The sequence below is a fragment of the Erigeron canadensis genome, chromosome 8, assembly GCF_010389155.1.
Source record: "Erigeron canadensis isolate Cc75 chromosome 8, C_canadensis_v1, whole genome shotgun sequence".
In the NCBI taxonomy this organism is placed as follows: Eukaryota; Viridiplantae; Streptophyta; class Magnoliopsida; order Asterales; family Asteraceae; genus Erigeron; species Erigeron canadensis.
Window position 1 is genome coordinate 44,337,957 of NC_057768.1, and position 12,894 is coordinate 44,350,850.

At 31.0% G+C, this 12,894-nt stretch overlaps 1 protein-coding gene across 1 annotated transcript; it reads right to left on the bottom strand.

Annotated features, from left to right (window-relative positions):
- Positions 1–3,408: 3,408 nt before the first annotated feature.
- On the bottom strand, positions 3,409–8,739 carry LOC122578914 (protein DETOXIFICATION 29-like). The gene is made up of 8 exons (XM_043750964.1): positions 8,279–8,739; positions 5,069–5,610; positions 4,876–4,962; positions 4,491–4,547; positions 4,149–4,387; positions 3,931–4,049; positions 3,742–3,828; positions 3,409–3,620 (listed from the first exon to the last, which is right to left on the bottom strand). The coding sequence occupies exons 1-8, from the start codon at positions 8,735–8,737 to the stop codon at positions 3,531–3,533; spliced, it is 1,680 nt and encodes a 559-aa protein (XP_043606899.1). The 5' UTR covers positions 8,738–8,739; the 3' UTR covers positions 3,409–3,530.
- Positions 8,740–12,894: the final 4,155 nt, after the last annotated feature.

A 12,894-nucleotide genomic window follows, 5' to 3' on the forward strand; every position in this document is an offset into this window, starting at 1 on the left:
ATTGTATCTATTTATCAATAAATTAAAATCTAATGGTATTACGACACGTGGCGTAATACTTGATCAATACATGTCCTTTTAATTTATTTATTTTATTAAATTATCTTTTTTAATTGTATATAGATTCAATTTCCTTATTAGACTTAAACTTCAACTCTTGCTTTATAAATAATAAACACATTATAACCTTATTTGATTGACTGTTTTTTCATTAATAAAATTGTCATTTTTTCTTTCTCAGCTCTTTAACTTCTATTACTTTTAATAATTAAGTAATTAACATGAAGACTTCAAAATTTTGAATTTGAGTTTACGATCCGAAATCACAAGTTTATTTACCGTCATCCCCTATGCTTACAAGTTCTGATTTTGATGTGATTGTAAAAATTTAGGGTAAATCTGAAACTCTAAATAAACATATATTATATCTTTCATTACTGTTTATTATAATTTAGTTTCGATCATCAGTTTACTTAAACCACAATTTATTTTATACTCACGAATCAACATGTATGAGGCATATTCGAATTATTTATGATACAATCTATATAACTACCGTATATCGTATGGGTGTTAGGACTAGTACCACTATACAAAAATTATGCCCCAAAATTCAAAAGTTAAGATTTTTTAGACATGCAAAATTACCATTTTACCATTAATAAATTAACTTACACAATCATTCAATTATCTTTAAAAAGATATTCACTACTATTTTAAATCAAATATCTTTATATCAAATACCTACACCACTTTGCGCATTTGCCGCCACTAACGGTCACCACTGTTATCACTATCTGTTAATTCCACCGCATCATTGTCACTGCTATGGCACCGCATTGTACGGATATCATGCTTGTAGTTAATAAAAGTTTTTGAGAAAATGTCACAAATGGTCCCTGTGGTTTGTCACATTCTCATTTTGCCCCCTGTGTTTTTTTTTCGTTGCAACTGGTCCTTGCCTTTTTCATTTTCGTTGCAAAAAGCCCCTGACACTAACTTCTGTTAAATTTAGCCGTTTAAACCCCTCACGTGCAAACCACGTGAGGGTATAATCGTCTTTTTACCAGCCTTAGGGACTATTTGTAATAATAATCATTTTTTTTAATTTAATATATATATATATATATAGTATCCATTTCATTATCAGTATTTATGCCCATCTATCTATATCTATACATATTTATTGTATTTTTATATTTCTTTTTCAATATACAGAATACCAAAATCAAGATCCTAAATCATTACTCAAACCACAAAAATTCCACAAATCTTAACCCAAAGCACAAAAAATTTCTCCAAAAATCACCATCCTTGTGTATCATATATGTGTATGTGTGTATATATATATACACCGATCTATATGTATCCTGGCGTGTGCATTCCACATATTTATCATCATCCCCAAATATTCATACTTACTTCAAGAAAGAAAGAGAAACATCAAACATTTCGAAAAGCTTTGTGATGTACAGATAGATCAGATCCACCATTTGTAACAGTTTTTCTTTTATATATATATATACCATTAATTCAAGATCCCTAAATCTGGTTACCTTTCTCCTCTCTATCTCTCTATTCTTTCTCTCATAGTAATCAAACCTAACAAAATCCAACAAATAATCAAACCCACAAAAATCCAACATTCCAACCAAATATTCAGTTAATGAAACCTATTCTTTCAGATATCATTTTTGCTTAAAGATGACAGTGATGGGTTGGGCTTATTCGAAATGCACATGGATGTTTGCATGTTACACTCTACTGAATCACGGTTAGAAACCATGGAAAAACTCAAAAAAGTTAAGAAAATGTGTGTCACGGCTCATTCCCGAGAAACAAAAAAAATTGACTTTTCTCTTTGGTTGTTGATTGGCCCATTTATATATTTCAATTAGTAAAGCTGTTGGGCTTTTTCCTTTTGTGTTGTTGCTTGAGTGTGTTCTCATTCAACACAACAATAATATACAAATAAAAATGAAGGTTGGCATGTGTGTATCCCCTGCTTCTCAGCTGCTAGCCAAAACAACACTAACAAACCAAGTTTGTGTTGTATTGTACATGAAGATGAATTTTTAAGGTTACTATTTGTGAAATTAGGAGTGAATTGAATACAATAATCAAAAGACCCAGTTAAAAATCATGTTTTACCGGAATTTGGTGGTGGTGGCCGGAAAAAAGGAAGAAGAAGGAGGAAGAAGAAAGAAGAAGGAAGGTTTTTTTTTATGTAAATGGACGATTATACCCTCACTAACGGTCTTAAACTAACAGAAGTTAGTGCCAGGGGCTTCTGACAACGAAAACAAAAAAGTCAGGGACTAGTTGTAACGAAAAAAAAGCATAAAGGGCAAAATGCGAATGTGACAAACCACAGGGACCATTTGTGACATTTTCTCAAAGTTTTTCTTCGTTGATATTCAACATAAAGATTTATTGGCTCCATCCAGGTACGAAAGTAGGCTTTACATAATGAGGTCATGGCACATTTTGGCACCTAGCTTTTTTTTTTTGAAAAGTGGCACCTAGCTAATAGTCTAATACTGAATAGTTAATGGAAGTGGGAAACGGGCAAGGTTGCGGGTTCCACAAGGGTATGCAGTAAGCAGTAACATTGCCGATGGTGGGTTCAGTTTGGGGTAAAAAAGAGGGTAATAATTACTTTCACCTACTTTGATAATATATTTTTCAATTTAACTAATAAAAAATTATATAAATTTGGTGAGCGTATGGCACCTATAAAAAAAATTGAAGAATTAAAAGATAAGATGGTTCAAATGACATGGTAATATTATACAGTATTTGTAAGTGATGAAGGTAAACTGGTAAAGTGAGGGTTGGATCTCACAATGTCCCACCATATTTTGGAGATTTCATCGAATACTACGTTGATTTCTCTAAAATATAAGTTGACTCCACTAGAAAATCTTGAAAAGAAGAGACGATCATTTTTCATTGTTTCTAATCCTATGGGTTTTTTTTTTTTTTTATCAAAACTAATTCGTGGGCTTTTCTTTTTTACACTTTAAAGATTACTAAACGGGCTTTTTGTGTCAATTAAACATACCGAGCTCATGCCATTAAATGGGCTTTCTGAAATCTATTTTCTTTGCTGGAATTTTAAGCTTTATTAGAAGATTTTCTCTCTCTCTCTTTTTTTTTTTTTTTTTGGTATCAAATCAACACGTTGATATTAAACTTCACAATATAAAAAGAAAAAAATGAGTATAGGGCTGTATGCATCGATAAAAAACCCTCGTATACTAATATTTTAATAATTTGAATAAATGCTTGGCTCCATGATTTTTATGGTTTAAAAAAAGGTATGTGAGAGATTTTCTAATTTAAATTCGCATTTTGATCAAGTATATGTAACGTACTATATTTAGAACCATGAACTAAAACCATCATAGATAATTGGTTTTCCCATTAGCCACTACACAGAATATATCAGTGAAATTCACCTAAAAGCTATATTATACATGATAAGTTCTTATGTTAGTTTCTACTTTGATACACCAGGATTCAGAATACTACCACTTAGTGGCTTTTCCTTCTTCATCAATCTCTTTCACTCTGGTTTCGCCTCCCCATCTCTGTATCCTGTCTTCAGCAATGTTTGCCTGCACGCAATTTCAGAGGGACCAAATTATCTATTATTCACATCGATAGTTCAATATTTTTGATATCTTAGACTTCTATTCCTATAAACAAAAATGTAAACAAATGAACCACGCTTTGTACCTCTTCATTCCAATTCGTACGAAAGACCATCAAAAACAACAGGAAACATTGCACGCTTGCTCCAGAAACCAATCCGTACCATATTCCCTAAGTTTTACAGACAAAAAGTATGTGGTTAGTATGACCAAGTTAAATTAATCATTCCAACCATCATCTGTTAGGGTCATAAATTTATAATATGTGACGAACCTTGACACCCATATCGAATTTAAACCCTAGCAAAAGGCTCAATGGTATGCCAACACATATATATGACCCAATGTTCATAAAAGCGACCGCAGACTGCCACCCTGCTCCAATTGCCACCCCTGAAATATGCAAAACAAGTCATTATGCCTTAAAAATATGAAACATGTCACAAATAGTTTTATAGATAGAAGTGATTTAGGTAAAGTTAGTTTTCCAACCAGAAAGGACAGATACGGTATTGTAGATGACTATACTGGCTCCAAGCAACAACGTGAGCTCTTCCACAAGCTGCATTACTTCATTACTGTTTGTAAAATACGCCGGGTATTGCTTTTTGTATACTAGAAGAAGTGTTGTAAAGAGGGCTCCTATTAGTAATGAATTCAAGGTGACGACAATCACTGATAGCCGTGCAGTTTTTGGTCTTCTGTATCCGAGTTCATTTGACACCCTCACACTATTAAAAGACAAATACATAAATCATCAAACCTATTAGATATGTCGCCACACAATCAAAGCTTATAAATGATAGTTCCAGTGGACTTTAATTAGATGCAAACCTTACGGCTACATTGAGTCCTAAAGAAACCATGCACGCCCATCCTAATATGTTGATACTGCAATGTATGTAACATACATATATGGTTAATTGTACGGTACATAGGTGTCCTGAAAGTGAGTGCTTGGACTCTATTTATGTGACTATTTGCTAACTTGTGATGCATATTGTTTAAGATGGTTAAACAAAATACTGTTTTAATCATAAAGATTTTACTGACATATACTAAATTAACAAAATACTTGTAAAATTGACAAAGGAAGTGTTGGTGGGCGAAAGCAACCCGACCCGAATTAACCTGTTACCTAACTGGTCTGACCAGTATACTGTTTTTGTTTAAGAAACCTCAAGACGTGAAAAACGAACAGCCAAGATTATGATCTCACCACACGGATAATGCATCAACAGAGGCTTCTGCATTCTGGAAGTTCCCAGCAAAGAGAACCAAGGACATTACATACCAACTCTCTAAGCTACAAAAACATAAAACCTTCATGATCAGTTGTAGTATAGTTTAACTACTACTTTATTAACTAAACTGTTTTAACTCTTAAAAATGATTATTAATTTCAGTCTTACCAAAACATAATTGCTGTGGTAAACGAAATATGAATGAACCCCTTGAGATTACTAAAAGCTTTCCAAGTAAAACCAGACCAAGCTTGACCACACGAACCCCACAACACATAAGTCACTTGAGCCAGGGCTATGAACCACCAGGATCCATCAAGAACCACCGCCGCACCTGTTAGTCCCCACCCAAGCTTCACGATGAATACCCAACTCAAAAACACATGGCTGACAACAGCCACCAATGCAATCAATGCTATAGGCATAATGTTGCATTGTGATTGCAAGAATTTGGATATCGGGATCACAGTAGCGTAAGCAAATAGTTGTGGTATCATCAAAACAGCAAAGCTTCCAGCAGCTGTAGCTATAGCAGCGGTCTGGCCAAGTAGGCGCAGGATTGAGACGCCAAATATGAAGGTAAATGTGAGGGCCAACGCAGTCGTGTTGAGAATGATCCACGATCTTTGTAGGTAGAGTCCCAACATTTCGATTTTGCGCGCTCCATAAGCTTGGCCACATAGTGTCTCTAATGCACTTCCCATCCCAGACTACACATGGATACAAAAGTTTTTAAAAGATAGAAAATAAGATGGATCATGATTTGTATCTTCTTTAGTAAGTTTTTACAAAAGTGATCATATTGTTTCATATATGGACATATGTTAGTAACTCATTATTTTTAAGCGTTTCAATATTACACTAAATCAACTCCATATATATGTCTAGGTATCTTTGGAAAGGAGCTAACTTATAAAAAATTTGAGCGTCTACTTTGTTTGGTTGACACATTTGTTTAGAGTTTATTTTAAAAAATAAGCTTCCAGTGATAAGCTACTAGCTTGGAGTATACCGTTTAGAAAATAAGCTTAAAGAAAAAGGTAAATCGTTGATATCTTTGATTCTATGTACCATTCTGGTACTTAAAATGCACATTACATATCCTTAAAGTGTTTTTATTTATAAAATTTTATAAAACATATACCACTTTTAATTATCAGACATTTTATAACTCCTTTATCCATGTGGTATAATCAAATAAAGTCACCATTTAAGTTTCTGACACTTAAACAAAACTTTATGCATGTGTTACAATATTATTCAAATATTACACAAATCGATCTATTCCTATTTTTAAAACTAACCTAACGATTCTTATGCCAAAGATTGAACCATAATCTAGCATCTTCCATATAAGAGTTATAAGCCTCTACCAACTATACTAACCCCACAGTGACGTTTAAACTACTCGTACTTTTAATTATAAACCACGCAATTATCGCTTAAATTTTTGTAACATCTTTTTAATAAGTGTGATTAATAAAATTTGTAAACCTCTAATAATCCGTAACGACATCTTTTTATCTATTTATAGAAAAAGTTATAGATAGGGTTAATGTGTAAAGACATCCGTAAAGACATCTTTTTATCTATGTATAATAACTACTCGTATAAAAGGTTGGGGTTTGCAAAATACAACCCTAATTTAAGGTGCATAAATTGTTTGTACATTTACCATGAAAATCAGGGAGCGGACTTTTAATATGGACGATACAAGTTTTTTTTTATGCACATATTTAACATTTCCCTAAAATTTTATAGATAGAGTTAATGTGTAAAAGAGATATTTTATTAAACGGTAAATTTGGGCTCAGCGACGTGTTTTTTCATATGTCTAACTCCAATTCTAAACCATGTTTTCATTCTTAAAAACATTTTGCTCACATCAAAATTTAAAGCCAGAAACTCTTAGTCTGAGATTTTATATACCAAATTAAAAAAGATGTTTTGTAAATAAAGACATCTTTGTAAAAAGTTTACATTTATGAGTTTTACACTTACTTATCAAGTACCTACAAAAAAGATTTTATTTTAAATTAAAAAAAATAACTTCAACATAATATATGTGGTGGAGAGAGATAAACAATGACGCAATACCGGCTAGTTGACATCCCCCCAAAACTTTTACAATCACATTGATAGTTACTTAACGAATAAAACTGAAAAACCGACACTCTATCACGAGACCACCCCGTGGTATATACTCAACCAAAAAGATCATGCTTGTTGCTTTGACAGGACCACATTAGGAACCTGGCGTAGTGCATTTCTTCCGTAGCTACTCGAAACATTAGTATTGGTCACATTACCACATCAAAGTAACGTGTTTGGTGTGACACATCATTACCGGCCACACCATAACCATACAATTTAACCAATTATCTCAAAAACTAAACCTTACAACACTCAACACCATATCCCACACTAGCTACCTCAGTATATACCTCATAATAAAAAATAAAAAAAAAACAAAGAATATATATATATAATGACTCGCTTAATTTGTTCATCCCACCGAAACCCGGTGTGGAGATACTTTGTGTACCCATATGCACCAGACATCAACCCACCTAACGATTGACACCACCACCCAGGGTGGTGGATCGATCGGTCATAATTCCACCTAGTCCATACCACAACTATTACTAACATAGTAACACTCTTGTAGTGTTGGCGTGGTTTATTCCAAGTGGCTCAATTAAATCACCGCGAGAAAACCACCGGCCGGAAGGAATTGAAGGCCTACTAGGGAATTTTGCTTTTTGGCTTAATTTTTTTTTATTTCTTCAGGTTGAAATGGCTGATTTTTAAGTTTATTTGATTCTTAGTTGGAAAAAGTGGTATAATTTTATTTTTGTGATATTGGTGTTTGTTAAGGTTATGTGTGTAATTGTTATGCAACAAACTTTTTAGCACGATTTTAAGTTGTGTAACTGTCACGGGATACATGCTCTCAAACTAGCTAAAAAATATTTGCATTTATATAATTAAGCTCACGCCAATCTTATGAGCTATTTTCAAACAAATTATGATTTAGAAATACCAATAACTTTAGTAGCCAAATTAATTATAATAAACTTAATAATTAATGAGCTTGAACTTACAAGATTATAATTCCAAGGCCTTGTGGTTCTAGTCACGGCACACCGGCCAAACGTGCCCATATATTCATTCAATTCATATAATACTACGAGTATAATAGTAAAGGCGGTACCAAAAGGTGGGGGCCCGAGGAACTAATACCCTCTCAAAAAAAATCTCTGTATTTTCAAAATTTTGTCCCTTTTCAAAAAAGAAATAGTTCTATGGTTTTTTTATAAAAATTTTTTGCCCTTCCTGCTTAAATTTTTTCTGGTACCGTCCCTGGATAATACGTACCAAAATGGAGTAAGAAAAGTTAGCAATGACGGAGTTCTCGACGGAGACGGCAGCTAGTTGCAAGGTTCCGAGTTGTCCGGCGAAGAGTTGGGTGGTGGCACCGATGGTGTATTGGCAAAAGGAGGCAAAGATAGCTGGTCCGGCCAGATACCATAGTCTTTTAGACTCCATATAGACCTCCCTACAAAAATCTCCCACTCCATTTATCTGCACATCTACTTCTTCTTCACCTTTTTGAGATGAGTCAGACGCCGCCGCCGGTAAGTGTGTGTAGTTATTCCGGCAGGTATCACCGGAGAGAAGTGGCTGCTGCTGATCATTCTCCATGAGGTGTACGTGTGGATAATGTATATTTGCAAATATGAGGTGAATTATAACTAGGCCGCTCCTCCGTTCAAATAAAATTTCCACGTGCAGTGTACTCGATCTCGAATATATAGATATTTCATTGTTGAGCATTAAAAGACATGCTAACACAATTTTCTTTGTTTTGAACTTTTTAGTCGTAATATAATTATGGATGGAGCTAGAGGGTAAACTTGCACTAGTTGAAAACTAGTCGTTGACCCCGCACGTTGTCGCGGGGTATGTTTTTGGCGAGCGTCTGAGTGAGTTAAGTGAGAAAGTGAGGCCCTAAGGAAGCGGAGGGTATATAATAAAGTTTAGGCTAATTTATGTCAAATATTCGAACTCAAACTTTAAAAATTACAACTAACCATCTAGCAATAACATTAAAAATATTGTAAAAGAATAATAAGTCGTATAAGAACACAAATAATAACTATTTTAATGTTTTAAATGTTTCCTGAATGTAAGACGTAAGCATGATAAAAAATTATTATGTATTAAAAACGTTATATATGTATAAAAACGGAAGAAAATAATCAAAAACTAAATCTTTACAAGTAAAACCATAACTGTGTACAAATTGTATGATGAAAACCTGAGAACCAAAAAGTTTAGTGTCAATAAAAATAAAAATAAAATTTTGATGTGGGATACAAGTTAAAAAGATGAAAACTTTCATTAAAAAAATAATTAAACATGTAGCAATACAATAAAATAATGTAGAGAATATTAAGATGTATAAAAAACATGAATAATAACTATATTAATGTTTTAAATGTAACATGAACGTAGGACTAACGATGATAAAAGTTATTGTATAATGAAAACGCTATATGCATAAAAAGACAAATAAAAATAATCAATGACCAAATGTTTAAAAGTAAAACCGTAACTGTGTGAAAGTTATTTAATTAAAACATGAGAATTTAAAGATTTAGTGTCAAGAAAATGAAAGCGAAAAGTTTGATGTGGACTAAAAATTTAAATAATAGAAATTTTAAGGGGTTAAAACGAAATTTGGTTTAAATTTAAGGGTTAAAACAAAATTTGGTTAAAATTAGTATGTGCTTTAAAAACTTGTACATTTCACGCATAAAATACTTGTATATTTACATAGTTTTTTAAGTATATGTATAATAAAGTTTTGATATTATTATATTAATATAAATTCTGCATAAAGTTATATATGTACTTTTGGACTTTTGGTTTTATTCATAGACATTAATATTTTTTTTTTATATTATTATTGACTCATTAAAAAGTATACCAGCAAAGTAATGATTGGTTACAATTTTACAGACATACATGTCTCTTTGTTAAAGTTTTTATATATCATCATACTGTATATATCGTAAAGTACTCTTTAGATAGACATAAAAAAAAAAAAAACATAAAAAAAAAATTTAAAACATACTATTATTAAGTTAGTATGCCGTCCGTGACATTATAGTACGTAATCGATAGTCCATAAGTGACTTATGGTGTCACATTATTGAACTCGATGTTACTATGCTATCCGTATTGATTTTGCTTCCTGTATCAAAAAAGATAAAAGAAACCAATATCTTTAATTTAATTTGTATACGTAGGTAGATATACCTAGTTTAAGATCTCACATTATATATTGAAGCACATAATTCATCATTTGTGTTTGTGTATTTTATTTATTTATTATTTTTTCTTGTCATTTGTCGAAACTTAGAATCACCCGCAATTAATAAGATTTTATACAAAGTCTATTGGAAACTACAATGACATAAATTATAAACTACTTTTTCGACAGCGATAGATGATGCATCATTACTAATTTACTAGAGCTGGCCACGTAGCATTATATATAGAATAGCGTGTTGAACCCGCTTAATTTATGAGTAGGTGTTTTAGACTTTGGTACAAAAAAGATGTTTCGGATTGTTATTTTTGGATTATAAATCTAGATTTTGAAAAGTTTGTCTTCTGAAAAAGCGCGCATTTCCCAACTTATTGTTTGTTAAAATGTGGTTCATAGATGAACGTCCTAGTTCCGTCATCTATACGTTTTGAGGATATCGATATTGAATTATGGTCTTGTATAAATCGGTACCCATCTTTAGTATATTTTGATATTTTCCTGGTTACTCTCGTTTTGAGGATATCGATATTGAATTATGGTCTTAGTATAAATCGGTACCCATCTTTAGGAAAAGATAGGGTGTAATAATTTTCATTCTTTTCGTTTTTTAAAAAAATTAAAAAGAATGGAAATATTTTAGTTTTTTTATTTTTAAGTTTCGATTGGTTTTATTTACTAATTTTAATTATTTATTAAATGATAAAATGTAAAAACAATTTATTATTTTTTCTCATTATTTTTATCTTTCTTTTGTTTTTCTTTTGAATTATCTTATTATCAATATCACATTCACAATATATGTATATATACTAAGTACTTTACTTTACTGGCACGATGTGCGATAATTAAAAAAATTTATTTAATACATATATAAAAAAGGTTATCCTAAGAAAAAAAATATACACATATACAGGTTCCAATAACTATTTAACGTATTAGTAATTACTCTATAAGTTTATTATGTAAAAATTGATATGTTATAGTTCTTGGTCAATCCTCATATCACTAATATTTTGAATTACATTACATTACGATTTATTAGGGGTAAGCACAAAACGAATTGGAAAATCAAAATTTGAAAAATCTGAACTGAACAAACTGAAAACCAAACTAATCCGTTGAAGAAATTTAAAAAATCACAATATTTACACACTTATAAATGTGTAAACAAAATACTAACACTTAAAAATGTAATTGTCAAATATTTTCACACTTAAAAGTGTAAAAATCATTTGTAACACATGTTTTCTTCGCACTCCCCTTAGGTGGAGAAAATAGGTGTTACAAATTAACTTTCACAGTTTTAAGTATGAACTATTGACATATTTTTACACACTTGAAAGTGTTTTTTCACATGTATAAGAGAAACATTAACAAAAAAAAAATAGGAGAATGACACATAGGATAAATTTTATGTGACAAATTTTGAAGAGGGCTTTAAAAAGCTTAGTCAACTACTGTTTTAATATATATATATATGTGTGTGTGTATATATATATATTCAAATACTTATTCTCTTGCCCATTATTATTATTACTATTATTATTATTATTATTATTATTATTATTATTATTAATAATAATAATAGTTTACAAAATGCTACAAGAAAGTAAGTATTCATGATTGCATTTTAGCATATAATAAATAGGAAAATGATCCGTACTGCAGACTTTACCTAAGTTTAGGTATTATCTCTTTAAAAAAAGTTACAGATTAAACCTTTGAATTTGATAAACATACATAACCCCCCTGAATTTTACATACCCCCCTGAATTTTACTTAATCTCTCTCTGTTTTACCTAAGATAGGTATTGCATATTTTACTTAACCTTTCCCATAATAAAATCACTACATTTCTATTCCATTCTATGTTTAAGAGTATTACAGAGTAGAACAACTTTAACACTATGTTCTTGAGTTTTTTCTAAGAAAGAAAAGAAAAGAATCTGATGGATTATAAAACAAGTTGTGTTCTTGAGTTTATTTTTAAGATAGAAAATAAGGGAAATGATATGATTTGAGGGGGTAATCTAGTTGTTTTTGTCTAAAAAAATTTCTCCCTATATTTGGGATGATTTGAGAAGAAGCAAACTTATCTTCTAATCTTTTCATTTCTTTTATAAATCAATCTCAAAAACATAGTGTAAGAGACTATCATCACTATAACAAATATTTTATTTGTTCACACTTGATCATTTCTTCGTGCTTTTAAAAAGTGTCAAAGAAATTATTAATTTATTCACGCTTATAAATATGTGAAAATAACTTACATTTAAAAATGTGAACAAATTTAAAAAATTAAAACTTGTTCACTTATATAAGTAAAAACAAATTAAAGAATTACGCTTTTAAGTATGTAAAAATATATAATTGTTCATATAATAATTTTTCACACCAAATTTTCTCACACAAGAGTAAGTACGAAGAAATTGAGCGTAACAAACTAAATTCACATTTTTAAATGTGAAAATGTTTGATAATTTTTTTAATACAGCCGCATGATAGTTTTTATGGTTTTTTTTTAGTTGTTTTATGGGTTTACTTTTTTAGTTGTTTGATATTTTTTATTGTATTTGTGATCACATTTTTTGTTGTTTTATGGGTTTCGAATGTTTCCTTGATGATTATTGTATGAGTTTCATTACTTCTTTTTCCA

Excerpts from the sequence above, each read along its gene's own strand:
- LOC122578914 (XM_043750964.1), bottom strand. The coding sequence starts at position 8,737 with ATGCTCAACAATGAAATATCTATATATTCGAGATCGAGTACACTGCAC. Across the intron at positions 4,388-4,490 it reads GGACTCAATGTAGCCGTAAG|TGTGAGGGTGTCAAATGAAC; the intron begins GTTTGCATCTAA and ends GTCTTTTAATAG. Across the intron at positions 3,829-3,930 it reads AATTCGATATGGGTGTCAAG|GGAATATGGTACGGATTGGT; the intron begins GTTCGTCACATA and ends TGTAAAACTTAG.